Source organism: Mercenaria mercenaria, chromosome 3, assembly GCF_021730395.1.
Source record: "Mercenaria mercenaria strain notata chromosome 3, MADL_Memer_1, whole genome shotgun sequence".
Classification (NCBI taxonomy): domain Eukaryota; kingdom Metazoa; phylum Mollusca; class Bivalvia; order Venerida; family Veneridae; genus Mercenaria; species Mercenaria mercenaria.
Window position 1 is genome coordinate 51,778,514 of NC_069363.1, and position 16,529 is coordinate 51,795,042.

General features: G+C 35.1%; 1 protein-coding gene across 1 annotated transcript; it reads left to right on the top strand.

Moving 5' to 3' along the window:
- The first annotated feature begins 12,973 nt into the window (after positions 1 to 12,973).
- On the top strand, positions 12,974 to 14,656 carry LOC128555898 (E3 ubiquitin-protein ligase TRIM71-like). Its single transcript, XM_053539701.1, has one exon. The coding sequence runs from the start codon at positions 12,974 to 12,976 to the stop codon at positions 14,654 to 14,656; it is 1,683 nt and encodes a 560-aa protein (XP_053395676.1).
- Positions 14,657 to 16,529: the final 1,873 nt, after the last annotated feature.

Here is a 16,529-nt window from a genome sequence, read left to right on the forward strand (position 1 = left end):
AAGAGATTTTGCTAAATAAAGCTGTGTGGATTCTTGTATAAAAATAAAAAGAGGATATCATGAATATGATTTTAATTTTCATCGAGCGGTAGGGCGTCTTTTACAATTAAATTGTGAAGCGTTTTTCCCCGTGTTGTTTTTCGGACATAATTCGCACCATTCTAAGATAATGTTTATCGTCCTTAGGTATATATGAATATATAAGTAATTGCATTCATGATCAAAACAGTCCAAACAATCATAAATGCTAAAACAATGACCCTTTCCATTTGTAACAGCTTGCCCCAACTCCACCTTCATTGCAAACTGTAAATGAAGGGAAGCCATTGGTTTTTTGTTTTTTTTTTGTTTATTTTGGGTTTAACGCCGTTTTTCAACAGTATTTCAGTCATGTAACGGCGGGCAGTTAACCTAACCAGTGTTCCTGGATTCTGTACCAGTACAAACCTGTTCTCCGCAAGTAACTGCCAACTTCCCTACATGAATCAGGAAGCCATTGGTGGATGAAATTTAAATCAGTTGAAACACATGTCATTTACTAAACAAAAGGCGGGGTTTGAAGTTTGTAAAAAAAATGCAAAATTGTACGCGGAACATCTTCTGAAAGAGGAAGTGGTAAAATGAGTTAGGTAAAGAGATATAACAAATAATAATTCTTTATAAGAAATGTTTTTTATTTATAGGCTAACAGCTTATTTTCAAAATTTTCAATTCTAGAATGGAATCAATTCATAGCATCCTCTTATTAAAACAGTTCCCAATTATATTAGATATCAGAGAATTATAACCTAAGAATAAAACTAATTCTTCCCGAATCAAGCATGTTTCTCACGAGTAAATACATCACAAAACAGATTAATCAAAACGTTTTTGAAAATATGCTTCATTACTGGCTGAAGTACATTTGTATTTCAAGCACCCACAAGTTCCTAAACCATTGCTAAAAGACAGCTAGTTTAGCTAAGAGCAAAAAGTGTATAAACAAAACAAAGGAACAGGTATTCGTTTAAATATGTAATCACTTGAATAAAGGAAACAAACTATATGTAGGTACACTATACACGCAAACCTATGCACGTATCGGTAACAGTTGAAACTTTTCATGTTAACAGTGTTGACCAGTTACATAGTATATGATTCTATATAGAATAATGCATAGATACGAATTATGTACAATGGATTGAAGGACATTTAATTTTGAACTCATATTTAGGACAATTGGGTTGTGGTGTAAACATTCGTACAACATTGAATTTATACATGAAAGTGTTCTGTTTCGATCATCGAGATTTTTATTCCTGAACCCCATACCTCGAAAGTCGAAATCATGAAACTACGATGCTGGAAGTCGAAACTACGATGGTGAAAGTCGAAATCACGATGGCGAAAACACGAAACTACGATGGTGAAAGTCGAATTCACGAAACCATGATCTTGAAAACGCGATATCATTTCTCATTTTCACCATCGTGGTTTCTTTTTTTTTCATCATCGTGGTTTCGATTTTCACTATCGAACTTTTGACTTTCGACTTTCATCATCGTAGTTTCAACATTCACCATCGTAGTTTCAACTTTCAGTTGAAAGCCGGAAGCATGATGGTGAAAGTCGAAACCACGATGATGAAAGTCGAAATCACGATTGCGAAAACACGAAACTAAGATGGTGAAAGTCGAATTCACGAAACCACGATCTTGAATCTCATTTTCACCATCGTGGTTTCGTGTTTTCCTCATCGTGCTTTCGATTTTCACTATCGAACTTTTGACTTTCGACTTTCATCATCGTAGTTTCAACTTTCATCATCGTAGTTTCAACTTTCAGTTGAAAGCCGAAAGCACGATGGTGGAAGTCGAAACCACGATGATGAAAGCCGAAACTACGATGTTGAAAGTCGAAACTATATACGATGACGAAAGTCGAAACCACGATGAAGAAAACGCGATATCGCGTTTTCATCGTCATGGATTTGTGATTTCGACTTTCACCATTGTGTTATCGGTTTTCATCATCGTAGTTTCGTGATTTCGATTTTCGAGATATGGGGTTCAGAAATAAAAATATCGATGGTCCAAACGGAACATCGTATGGAAGGCTAGCTTCTCAAGCAGGACATTAACTTTGAAGATTTGTTCTAGTAAAAAGAAATCAAGCAAAAAATAACCTGTACACTGAACAGAAAAAACAACAACTTTGGGCTAGAAAAAAAATGTTGTCCGCTTTAAGCACTGTTTATAGATTCAGAAAAGTAAACATATGTCAGATTTATCAACTTAGTTACAAGTTAATCATATCCGCGAAATCGTCGATAGCGATCTGGGAAAATACTATCAAAATAAGAAATATAATTCAGCTCTAATATATAATTATATCGATGAAGTAAAAACCAACTCATTATCTTGTTAATTCCTTCTTTTTGTTCAAATGCCGATATATGGTATATAGACGCATCACGGTTATCTCGATTTCGAGAAAAGATAACTGATAATGCCGAGTGTAATGTTAGCCAACATTTGACAGCGCTATGAATTGTCTTGTATGCTTTAAAACAGTAAGTTTAACCTGCATATGAAAAACCTATAGATAGATATTCGTCAACAAGAAGAAAAAAAACATTCCAAACACAATGTGTCTCGGTATAGTTCGGTTTTGAGGTCAGCGATGTTTTTGTACTTTTAGTAATAGTACATTTGTACTTTTAGTAATAGAACGGTCTGTTATTTACTAAATGATTAATCTTAGCAACACAAAAGTGTACCACCTTAATAACCGTGGTACCACCTTAATAGCCGTGACAGCACAGATACCACCTTAATAGCCGTGACAGCAAAGATACCACCCTAATAACCGTGACAGCACAGATACCACCTTAATAGCCGTGACAGCAAAGATACCACCTTAATAGCCGTGACAGCAAAGATATCACCTTAATAGCCGTGACAGCACAGATACCACCTTAATAGCCGTGACAGCAAAGATACCACCTTAATAGCCGTGACAGCAAAGATACCACCTTAATAACCGTGACAGCACAGATATCACCTTAATAGCCGTGACAGCACAGATACCACCTTAATAGCCGTGACAGCAAAGATACCACCTTAATAACCGTGACAGCACAGATATCACCTTAATAGCCGTGACAGCACAGATACCACCTTAATAGCCGTGACAGCAAAGATACCACCTTAATAACCGTGACAGCACAGATACCACCTTAATAGCCGTGACAGCAAAGATACCACCTTAATAGCCGCGACAGCACAGATACCACCTTAATAGCCGTGACAGCACAGATATCACCTTAATAACCGTGACAGCACAGATACCACCTTAATAGCCGTGACAGCAAAGATACCACCTTAATAACCGTGACAGCACAGATATCACCTTAATAGCCGTGATAGCAAAGATACCACCTGAATAGCCGTGACAGCACAGATACCCCCTTAATAGCCGTGACAGCACAGATAAGTATTAGCTTTGCAGTCTTGACATTTTGTGGTTGTGTGTTCGATATTCGTCAGATTTTAGTATTTTAATTATTCTATGAATATTTATCTTTAACTTAGCGTTATGTGCATTCATATTTTCTCAAAAGATGTAGATAAAGTGAGATAATATGGATTGTAGTATCTTTTTGGAAGTAAGAATAAACTATCTATACATATGTATAGAATACAAAATAAATATTAGTGTTGTATAGACGTGCAAATAAATAAGTTATAATCGTATCTAATCCTTGGCTATAAAATGTGTACTGTGGACTCCTACTCGAGGAATCTGCTTATCCGGCTGGCTAGGCTATCATTATCAATGATATTTTGCATTGAAATAAAATCGACTTGTTCATGACAATAATAATTGAAAACTATAGTTATAAAATAACATTAAAAGAATGGAATGACTGTAGTTAACACCTCAAAACTTTTCAATGAAGAAAATGGATCGTCAGAGTATTGAACCCCAGCCGAACTCACCACGCAACCAGTAGCGGTTATAGTCTAAATAAGGCAAAGCAAATTGCTGATTTCCCTAATTGGCAGATTCTAACGTCAAAATCAAACTATATAAAGTAAGATATTGCATGATATTCAGTTCGGATCAAATAATTCGTTAATTGTTCAACAGCAAGCATTGATCTAAATGTTATACATTGCATTCTGTTGATGGTCACTAATAGGAGACGGCGGTAAAAGCAAGGATATCGTATTTGTTTAGAAAAGTTAAACAAGTGAAAAATAAATGAAACAAAAACCTTAGATATTTCTACATTCGCATAAATAAATGGGCTCAATAAAACCAAGCTTGCGATATTTTCATTTTTGCCGTGTTGGGCAAACTGTAGGTTCCCACTTTTTTTGTTTAGTATCTTCTTTAGAAATACACATACACAGTTATATCTTATTAATGTAGTTAAAGCGACTAGCCCACACATCGTGGTGTCAGATTTTAAAAATAAAACTTTTGCTATATTCGCCTATATGCTGCATATTCGATGTTCTAACAATGTATTTTTCATCAAATTCTGTTGAAAATCGTTGTTTTTCTAATAAATTTAGGATAAAAACATTCGTCTACAATTTCAGGCTGATAAAGGTTTCCCGGTTTATAAAAAAACGGAATTCCCGTCAGCAAACATCACGTGATTATCAATAGAGCTCAGACGTATAGGTATCGCACAATATCACCCTTGTTATCCGGATAATACGAAATGATGTGATAATTCCAAAATGCTACAAACTGGAGGAAATGTCAAACTTGGTATGGACATTGTTTTTGTCAATATTTTCTTATTACTCATTCTGATCGTTTAAAGTATTATAACTGATTTAACATGGTTTAGAAGCTGTACCATTTGCACTAAACAATTTGAATATGGGACATATTGTTCAGTATGGAGAGCCCCAAACAATGTGTACATTTTGCTTTTGAGAATGAGTTTGGCGATTCAAAGCGTTGTCAACCTCATTTAATGGCATTTAGGTAATGAATATTATTTTGTATTATTCAGTTTTTATATAAACAATGATATGAACATGTTCAAAAGTTTTTATTTTAGATCAGATAACTCACATTGACAAATATATAAGCTTATGTAGTAGTTGATGGATACTGACCCAAGTGTTAATAGAAATTTCGAAGATAAAGCCCGAAATGCTATTAGGATAATAGCCAATATTGTAGTTTGAAATTTTGCATATGCTGTTCTAAAGGTACTGATTGTTGTATATTGAAGAAGTACACTCGTAAAATGTGGTAACTAATGGCTGTAGCATGCCCAAGGTAATGTTTTATACACATGGTCAGTACCAGATGTTCCTGAAACATTTTATCAAAAGGGTAAATGTCTATATCTTTGTAAAACTCTGTTTTAAAACTCAAGTCCGCTGTCAGAAGGTTCTAAAGCTTACACGCCTGTGTCTTTTCTGCTAGATTTTGGTAAAAAATTAAACAAGCCAGAACAGGTAAATTTAACACCTGAATCTAAATGTGCTGAGATTGCACAGGGGGAGGGGGTACACCCATATTTAGAAATTAAGTATGCTAGGGGTCTGTTAGCATTTTAAGAGTGTGAAAATAATGGCACTTTAACAGGTCAGTTTTGCTGGCCTATGTTGAATACTGCTGTAAATTCATAGAAGTACATTCCCTTAATCCCTTAACTGATAATAGTTTGATATTGTACTTAATAATTTAGTACACTTGTTAACTTTTCCATACAAAGTTGTCCCCTACCAAACTTTCATCTGCAATACAAGACTCACATGCATTTCTATACTGAAATATAAAGAGTTGGTCCCAGTGTATAGGATAAGATCTACGTTCATTAACTTAATATTTGTTAAATATCCCCTTCCCTCTTCTTCTGTAAGTTCAATACATTAAGTTGGTGTTATGAATTGTAATTGAGATCTTTTTTTTTGCTTTGTTCCTTGGGCTATAATAACCATGGTATTTTGACTGCTATTCAAAATCTGTGGTATGTTTTGTGGTGTTGAAAATCCTGGGCATTTTTGAAGACAGTAATATACGTCTCGTAGATCTTGGTAGGATGAAGATAACCTCCAGCCAAATTCCAAAAGTAATTTCTAAAGGAGTTAAAGATCTGTATAGGTTGACTGCCGGGTACCCCCACCAGCACTGAAACAAGCGCCAATATATGGCCATATCTTTTCGGCATTCTTTATCGGGTCTTTATCCAAAGTCATCATTCGGACTATCTCTATAATTGTAAGAATTACATTCATGGAAAGAGAGTGTTAAAATTTCTTTCCGATAACATATGAGGCAAAAACTCTTAATCTGCGATGTTGCTGTGCCTGTTACCAGTATAACAAGAGCTGTCGGAGGACAGCAACGCTCGACTATTCAACAGCCTTGTCAACTGAATGAATACAAAAGTCGAAAAAGGGGCATAATTTTGTTAAAATGGGGAAAAGGGTTATGGAACCTTCACAGTGCTTATCAGCTCATGACTGATACTCATGACTGAGTGTGTGAAGTTTCAATCTTTTCCCATTAGTGGATACTGAAAAACTAGCTTACATACAAAAACTTTTAAAAACCTAAAACTGCTAAGTTGAAAAAGGGACATAATTTTGAAAAACTGCAAAACAGAGTTATGGGACCTGAACAGTGCATGTCAAATTATGACGGTGAACAAGTGTGTGAAGTTTCAATCCATTCCCATTAGTGAGTACTGAGATACCAGCTTACATACAAAACCGTAACCAAGAATTTCTAAGTCGAAAAAGAAACATAATTTTGTAAAAAGGCAAAATAGAGTTATGGAACCTGTGCAATGTAGGTCAGTTTATCACAGTGAATAAGTGTGTGAAGTTTCAATCCATTCCCAGAAGTGGTTACTGAGATACCAGCTTACATACAAAACCTTAACCAAATCGGGACGCCGACGCCGACGCATGGGTGAGTCCAATAGCTCTACTATTCTTTGAATAGTCGAGCTAAAAATCGTTAACAAGTTCATATCATCATGTTGTTACAAACTCATTCACCAAGACATGTCCACACACACAAAACTGGTCAATGTGTAATGGTATGTAAATGAAAGAAGGCAATGACGGCTATTATCCACTTTCAAAGACAACACATGTAGGCTTTCTACCAGAGGTTATTTACCATTTATATATTTGTATAATGTCAAAATCTATATTAATAGGAATGTTTAGATGACCTTGGTGCATTAACAATTTACAAAAAAAGTACATATGATGACTCGATTATATTGATATAATGATTACGAGTATATAATAGATTAAGATGCGAACACATATTCAAACCCGGAATGATTAAGACATATATCAACGTCAGTTAATTATGTCTAAAAGAATAATATGAAATAAGGCAATGCCTCAATCGGGAATCGTTACAGTCCATCAGCTTGCCCAGAAATATGCGTTTGTATCAATTTAAAGGTAGATTTTGGAATAAAAAACAATACTGCACATATTTGTACTGATGTGCAAGACGTTGCGGTTCGGACAAGTTATGTGGACGCTTATTACGCACAAGGAAAAAGCGTATCCTTCCAAAAAATCCGAAGTCAGACGCTCTGTGCACGTGCCGGAAGACAATTTTTAATTCGAAAGTATATCTCATTCAGTATATATCGCATGTTACCGCAGGGGGGTCGATCCCCTATAAAGAGAACATTTTTCACTATCCTGTAGAATTTTATGAATACATGTATTCTGAAACAAAACAAAATGTTTACAATCCAATGAATTATGATGCAATATTTTGTTTTTCATGATAGAGTTATTACATTCTCCGAAATACATATAATATGAAAAAGGCAAAGCCTCTGAGCGAGCGTAGCTTAAACGGCAAAGAAACTATTCACTGCTTAAAACAATTCCGAGAACCTATTCACTTGAAAAGAAACAAAAAATTTAGTGTCATTATACCTGTAACAGCGAATATCATACGTTGCAAAATTTATGGAAAGCCGGTGTCACGGTGACGTCATTACCTGTTTGTGGCGTTCTTATGGCTTTATGCTTATTTATGATATTTTATCCCATTTTCTGGCCAATGCTTGATCTTTTAAAAGAAAATCATATTTTTTTCTACCAACTGGAAATCTTTCTTGCATTATTTTTGAGTGATGGATAATATTCAGCAATCAAATGAAGTTCTGTATTCACTGCCAACAAAGCATTTCCTGTGAGCACCTGTCCTCTAGGGACACGTACTTTGTAAAATAAAAGCAAAATTGAAATTATTTCCATAGCATAACTTTTTTTAAAAATAAAGACACCTAATGAACATAGAGATTGTAACTCAAATACAAAATTAAAAAAAAAAAATTTTCCCGACTTTGACGGAAGTAGAACAAAATGGCGGCACCCAAAATGGCGGCGCCCAGACGAGAGGAAAATTTTTCAGCTACATCACTTTGCCCCATTCGGCACACCTTTGTTATATTCGCCTACACATTGCCGTAAGGCGAGCTACGCGCTCGCAGTTGCGCGAAGCGCAATTGCTCGCGAGCTACGCTCGCTATAAATATAATTGTACACAAATAATGGACATCATATAAATTTGTTTTAAAAAATGGTTTCTTATAGATTTTATCAAAGCTTATTATTGCGCATGTGATTTCATCAGAATAATTTCCAAAATTAAAAAGAAAATGTAACTGTCTTTATCTTACGATCCAACATAAATCTGCGTTACTTCCCTTATATTGACCTACAAGTTAAACTTCCTAGTTTATTTATTGGGACGTAGATATTTCAAGAAGTTTTAAGGTTTCGATGGAGGCCTTGAGAAACAAAAATCAAACAACACCAAATCATAGAAAGAAAGAGTTGTTTGACATGAAAATTGAACAGCATGTAAAACATGTATATTACTTTACGAAACAAGTGTCAGTATACTGATATAAACATTGAATTCCGGAAAAGGGCTGCCTAAAGGGGCTCCACTTCCGGACAGTTAAACGCCTTTAAAAACTCACCATTTTCAAAGAACTGTTACACATGTTTGTTTTGATGCATTTGCAATAGCGTGCGAGTGGTGAAATTTCACGTAACAAGGTGGAACATAGTTTTCAGCAATTGTTTACCTTTTTTTCTTTACAAATGGCATTCATTTTCAAAGGGAGACAACTTTTTCTCAAAGATTACTTAAAATAATCGGAAAAAGTTGTTTCCCTCTGAAAATGAATGCCATTTGTACTTAAAATAATCGGGAACAGTTGTCTCCCTTTGAAAATGAATGCCATATGTAAAGAAATAATGATAAACAATTCACAGGCACTTGGTTGCACTGATAGTATTTTTCTGTACCTACTGTTTGTTGGTTTTAATACGTGCACCAGTGCTCCCTGTATTCAAAAACATTATTTACTGTAAGTGAATCCCTTTTATTAAAAAAGTTAAAATTTTAGGTTTTGGTATATTATTACATATAAGGTATATATCTGACGAGGCAACGGAAGTGTATGACCGGTGTATGACGGGTAATGAAAAGGTTTTGAACCACTAAATTATTTCCGGCTTTTGAGAGTTGATCAAGACTGTTGTCTTTTTTTTTTAAACTATGTAATAAAAATGTTACACAAGGTCAAAAACAAGCTCACAACATTAAATTATAGAAAAAGAACTTATTCACAATGCACATGTCAGATATTTAATTTATAAAAATTGAAAATGTATTTCTGTATGAAAGGTAGGTATATACTTCATAAGTGGCTGCAGGCAGGTATTAAAAATCTCTCTCTCTCTCTCTCCCCCTCCCTCTCTCTCTCTCTCTCTCTCTCTCTCTCTCTCTCTCTCTCTCTCTCTCTCTCTCTCTCTCTCATAATGTCAAGTCATCTCTCGACTGATAGAGACATGGGATACACGTCGACTTGCTAGTTATGTTGAAAAAGAGTTCTAAAAGACTGTTGGGTCCGACATCAGCTAAAATGAAAAGGCTAAAGGAATGTTAGCATGGTAAGTGTGATTAAAAAAGAATAAGCATTAAAAGATAAAAAACCCATAGCACTCTGGTCTAGTACGTATATACTTTATGGTTGCTACAACCACTTTGAAAGCTGCAAGGTCAGGGTGGTCAAGATTATTCCACAGTACATCTGAAACTTTGTGGTCAGGTTATTGTACAAGGTCAAGGTTATTCCATAGTATTACTTAGGGACAAGATGGTATATGCATATTCTAGCTGTGGACGGACAAGTATTTGTATGCTTATGTTTTGACGTTTTCATTTGTTGTTGCGATGATTATGAAATTAAGCGTTTATTAGCATTTAAAGATATTTAAGTGATATTTTACATCTGTCACACTATTTTGCACTGACAATTAACTATAAAATATAGCCATGGAGTAAATATTTGGTTTTGATGACAGCTTTGATTTTTGTGACATGTAGTACCTAATTTAGAAGGATTAAACTCCATGTCCCACTTATTTTCCCATTGTTCTAGCTTGTTAAGATTTTCCTGGAGGATTTTGTTTCCATCCACAGAATTGATATCATAATAAGGTATATGTATACTACATTATCGTCGGCAAAATGTCGGATTTGAGACTTGATTGAAAATGGGAGATCGCTAATATAAAATAGAAAATACTGAGGTGTAAGGATGGAACCTTGTGGAAACCCAGATGCCATTGGTACTTCTTTGGAATTTCGCCCTCAAAAACTACAAATTGACTTTCTATCAAGTAGAAATGCATAATACCGCTTGATGACTTGTGGACAGACACCATGATCTTAACAAAAGTCTTACTGAAGTCGAGTACAATTAAGTCAGTTTGTTTACGACTGGAAGTGCTGTTAATCAGCTCACCTATTAACTCAGTTGGTTGAGTTTTACAATATCTCCTTCAGAAACGCCATGCTGGAGGTCATAAAGAATGTTACGTTAAGAAAGATGGACAGAGACATCGGATGCATAAATGTGTTCTAGTGTTTTACACAGTGAATGATATAACAGATAATTTGCCAAGTCATGTGGGTCCCCCTTCTTGAATAGAGGACAAACAAAATCTTATCTCTATTTTGTGGGAACAGTGCCTGAGAAGAAAAAATGTGGAAGATTACCAGTAGAACATCAACAATTTCATCATTAAGTTCCTGGGGGCAACTGGACAAAAATGGTCTGGTCCTGCAGCTTTGTCTGGTTTTAGGTTAGCTAGCAATTTGAGAATATCCATTTTATCGATGGAAATTTCAGATATTATGGAGGCAATGTTCAGAAGGCTATAGAATTTTAAGTTTTTGAAGTCAGTTTTTCTTTAAGATAAAGTGCTGATTTGTTTAAATACGGATTTATAATTTTAAATTTGAAAATGAAATAGATTATTATAGTGTTTGTGGTCTTAAACCAGTGAAATGTCAAAAAGGTTATTCCATAACCCTACATATTGCTGGTAAGTAAATATTTTACACAGACTATCATCATAACTGAGGAGTAACATTTACATGCTCTTCACCAGTGTGGATTATAAGTCCTGCTTTGGTGTAGAAATCTTTCGCTTGAAAAATTTATCCTGGTACATGGAAGGTTGGTGGTTCTACCCAGGTGTCTAATGAAGTTATACCTGCAGGCACACCTTATGTATTCCTCCAACAACATCAGATGTTTGAAAAATACCATGTCAAGAGACAGGAAAAAATAACTGTACAGCAATAGACCAAATCAGTTATTACCATTCATAATTTTATCATGTCCAAAACATTGCGCAATGATAATTATTTCCACTTTGGTGATTATTACATTTCACTCGGACTTTATCGTAGACCCCTTTGTAAAATCTCAAACTTTAAACTAAAATAAAGGTATTAAATCCATATAATATTTGAAAAAAATTTCAAAGTTTTGTTGTTTGTTGCATCGTCTGAAGCATGTGCATTGAAAAATCTTAATTTGATATCTAAAATAGTGTGATATTTATTTCTAGTTACTTTATTTTCATTGTAAATATACTTCGTTATACCCAAGTAGAAACTGGCATGTACTCGAAAATGCAGCTCTCTGATTGGTCAGTTAGAATCCCTAACGTACGATGATGTCATGTTAAAATTATAAATTTCTGGAGGTCCATCATGAATTCTGTGAAAATTGTAATGATAATTCTTGTACAATCTTTGTCGACGTGTCTGTGTTATGGTTCTGGCTCTGTAGGCAAAAATCGACATGTACTCCAGTTCGTTTTACAGTCTTTTCCATTGATCTGTTTTAGTAATACAGAGTTAATATGTAATATTAACGCATGAAATAAGTTAGGTAGTTCTAGTTACCACGCCACGATAAATTAGTGGCTTACTACCGTTTGCAAAACCAGTCGACCGTAGTTCCGTTGCCGATAATGGCCGATAATGGCGGAGTGCAATACCTTATCTTTATATCTATCCTGAGACCAAATTTTTAAGATTCTTTAAAAAGCGAATTTTCAACATACCATCAGTGCAACCAAGTGCCTGTGAAACAATTGCTGAAAACTGTGTTCCACCTTGTTATGTGAAATTTCACCACTCGCACGCTATTGCAAATGCATCAAAACAAACATGTGTAACAGTTCTTTGAAAATGGTGAGTTTTTAAAGGCGTTTAACTGTCCGGAAGTGGAGTCCCTTTAGGCAGCCCTTTTCCGGAATTCAATATTTATATCAGTATACTGACACTTGTTTCGTAAAGTAATATACATGTTTTACATGCTGTTCAATTTTCATGTCAAACAACTCTTTCTTTCTATGATTTGGTGTTGTTTGATTTTTGTTTCTCAAGGCCTCCATCGAAACCTTAATCTTTTCAGAACACATGAACAATACTTTTTTCATGCTAGTAGAGCTAGTACACATATTGTGATAGAAGATTAAAATTAAAAAATACAGTTGAAATGGATTAACAAAGGAAATTAATTAGTTAATGACCGTCTTAAATAAATATTACAGCTTCAGCATGTAGAGACATGAATATGAATGTGACATAAATAGAAATGGAAGTATCAGGACGAAGACTCGGTAGAGATAAAGATGAGATCCTGTGTCAGCCGTGTCATGGGGAAGGTGACGAAGTTACAGCGGAGGGTTACTGTGAGAATTGTAATGAATACTTCTGTTCATTATGTCTAAAGGTTCATCGTAAAATGGCGGTCACTAAGAATCATGTGATCAAATCGAAAGTGGACATGCCGAGAACCAATATTCAGTCAGATCCTTGTGTAGAGCCGTGTGATATCCACAAGACTGAGATAGTAAAGTACTATTGTCATAAACATGATTCGGTCGGTTGTGGTGATTGTATGGTTATAGATCATAAAGCCTGCAAAGTTGAGTTGGTGTCTGATGTATCCGGTAACTATGGTAACAGTGGAGAAATTGAAACGATCAAAGAAAAGATAGAGGAAATGGAGAGAAGAATCAGTTCGGTTAAGCAAGATATGAAAGACAATTTTAATGCTGCAGCTGACATGAAGGCCAGAATTGTAAAAGAAATCAAACTCTTCCGGAAAGAGCTAAATACACACCTTGACCAGGCTGAAGCAGAACTTTTAAGCGAGGTTGAACAATTAAATGCCAAAGATGTTGTTGTACAAAAACAAGGATTAAAAGAATGTGACTCAATGGAAACTGTAATGAAACAATTTCAGCAGACTATAGACCAACATGAAGATAAAGTCAACCAGCTCTTCGTTACAGCCAAACTTGCAAAGGAAAGATTGGTAACTTACAAAGAATCAGTCAAACGTTTATCATCTGAGAAAAGTATTAGCCGGTGTACATTTGTACCATCTAAAGATATACAGGCTCTAATGGTGTCCCAATCTCCTATCGGAGCCATTTCGGTAGTAACCGAGATATGCGCTGACCTAAAAAAGAAAACAATAGTAGATAAGAAGGCACAATTTGTGCGGGAATTGAATGTTCGAGGTGAAAATAAGAGTGGATGTCGGATAACAGGCATGGCTATGATTTCAAGTGATGAAATTCTGCTTGCAGATTACAATAGCAATTCACTGAAAATTATTAACGTAAGTGAAAACAGGATCACTTCAAGGTACAGCTGCGCTCATGGACCGTTTGATGTTACCACGATTAACATAGATAATAGTGCAACCACTCTACCAGTCCCTGGGAAGATCCTATTTATGAATAAAAGAGGAGGTTTGTCTGAGAGTCACACCATAAAAGTAAAACAATGGTGTAGAGGAATTGATCATCATAATGGTAAAATCGTAGTGTCATTTACATGTTATCCTGCGGCAGTAGAGGTTTTAAATATGAAAGGGGAAATTCTGCATCATGCAGATTATCCAATGAGCGTGAATTGTACCCTATATTATTTAGGTTACAGCAATGATGGTAAAAGCTTTTTTGTGTCAGATAATGGAGGAAACACAGTATGGGAACTTTCTGCCGACGGACAACTAAAGACTAAAATATCTGAAAATCTAAAAGGGCCATGTGGACTGGCAGTGACAAAGGATGGAACTATTGTTGTTTGCAATCGAGGCGATAATGACAAATTGACCTTGATATTTCCAGATACAAGGAAACTGCAGTATCTCTTCGTTAAGAATGTGAAAAACCCAGAAGCTGTTCTTATTTGTGAAGATAGCAGTAAAATGTACATTAGTGAGTGCAATAATATGCACATCAAAGTATTTGATCTGAAGTAGGCAGAGAGAAGAAGAGCTGAGATTTAAACTGGTGTCTAGTTTGTATTTCATAGATTACAGCTGAAAGCTACTTACTTTCGTAAAATTAATTTTGTGACTCTATATACCTGAAGAAAGGCTTCCTTACAACTCAGTTGTAATGACAAGGAGTTCTATTTTGTTCTATTTGTATTTCTAACATATCGTTACTGTATTCAGAATGTGTATATTAACTTCATACATCTATAAACCTACTATGTGAGAGTGCGGTTACATTTATGAAAGATGAACTAAATATTCAGAAACGTTCGCAAAAAATTTCACAATGAAACGATTTCAAAGAAATTTTTTTTGGCGTCCTTAAAAATAACATTTTTTCAAAGTAGGGCCTCTTGAACTACAAAAGTACGTTTTACACAGTGGAAGAGCCCTCATAAAGTAGATGAATAATTATGTAAGTAATTTTATTCATGATCGAAACAGTCCAAACTATCATAAATGCCAAAATAATCCCCCATCCCCCTCTTCCATTTGCAACAGTTTGCCACAGCTCCATGGCAAAATGTAAAAAAGGGAATCCATTGATGAATGATATTTAAATCATTTTAAACACGTGACATTTAATAAACAAAAGGCGGGGTTTGAAGTTTGAATCAAATACATATACATGTACATAGCGACAGTGCGCACATTTAATAAAACTGCAAAATTTTACGCGGAACACCTTCTTAAAGAGGAAATGGTAAAATAAGTTCGGTAAAGAGATATCCTTCAAAGAAATGTTTTTTGGCGACGCCGTCTAAATTCGTTTTCGTTACCTATGCCACGTGACTTCAGTTTGCAAATCAAACTATTTTATAACGCATTATAGAAGATTTATCAAAATGGAAGATTTATGCAACACTCTGCCTGATTGGACGAGAGTGTCAATTTCTTTCACTCTGTTGATTGTGCTACGCTGAGTGAAATGTAGACAAAGCGTTTATCCTAAACGGCGCTGTTAACAGTTTTAAAGCTAACTTTGGCTCAGTATATTTAGCAAGAATATTGATATATCTCAACATACATCAAATTAAAGAAAGAGCTGAATACGGTCTGCGTATCACATGAATAAGAGTCTTTTATGCAGAGAAGTGCTTTTTAAAAGATTTTCCTTGTTACAATTGTCGTCTGTATATGAAAGGTTTCTTGCTTTTGTGACTTATTCAGATTGCATATTAAAATGAGTACTTGTTTGCTTTGATATATTTGTTATAAATTATTTTTATAACTGATTTATTATATATGAATATTTTTCTTTAGTACGGTATGCAAATATTGAACTCAGTTGAAATCTGTTTTATTATATATATGCTATATAATGACTGAATCTCATTACACTGAAATGAAGGTACGCTGCATACAGTTTATCTATGTGATATGACTATGGTCAAACTTTGCTTATGAAACAGAAATATTGAAATAATTATAATGACCTTCACTTTTTATAGGTGTGACGTCATTGTCCAAAGATTCATGAATATTTGTTTGTTTTGGGTTTTAACGCCGTTTTTCAACAGTATTTCAGTCATGTAACGGCGGGCAGTTAACCTAACCAGTGTTCCTGGATTCTGTACCAGTACAAACCTGTTCTTCGCTAGTAACTGCCAACTTCTCCACATGAATCAGAGGTGGAGGACTAATGATTTCAGACACAATGTCGTTTATCAAATAGTCACGGAGAACATGCGCCCCGCCCGAGAATCGAACTCACGACCCCGCGATCCGTAGACCAACGCGCTTACCTACTGAGCTAAGCGGGCGGGCTGATTCATGAATAGCGAATATGCATTAAATTTTGTTAAAGCGGGATCAGTTGGCCTATTTTAGAAATAAAAATTATAAATAAAAAAAA

What these genes read in the sequence shown, in the direction of transcription:
- LOC128555898 (XM_053539701.1), top strand. Translation starts at nt 12,974, where the DNA reads ATGGAAGTATCAGGACGAAGACTCGGTAGAGATAAAGATGAGATCCTG.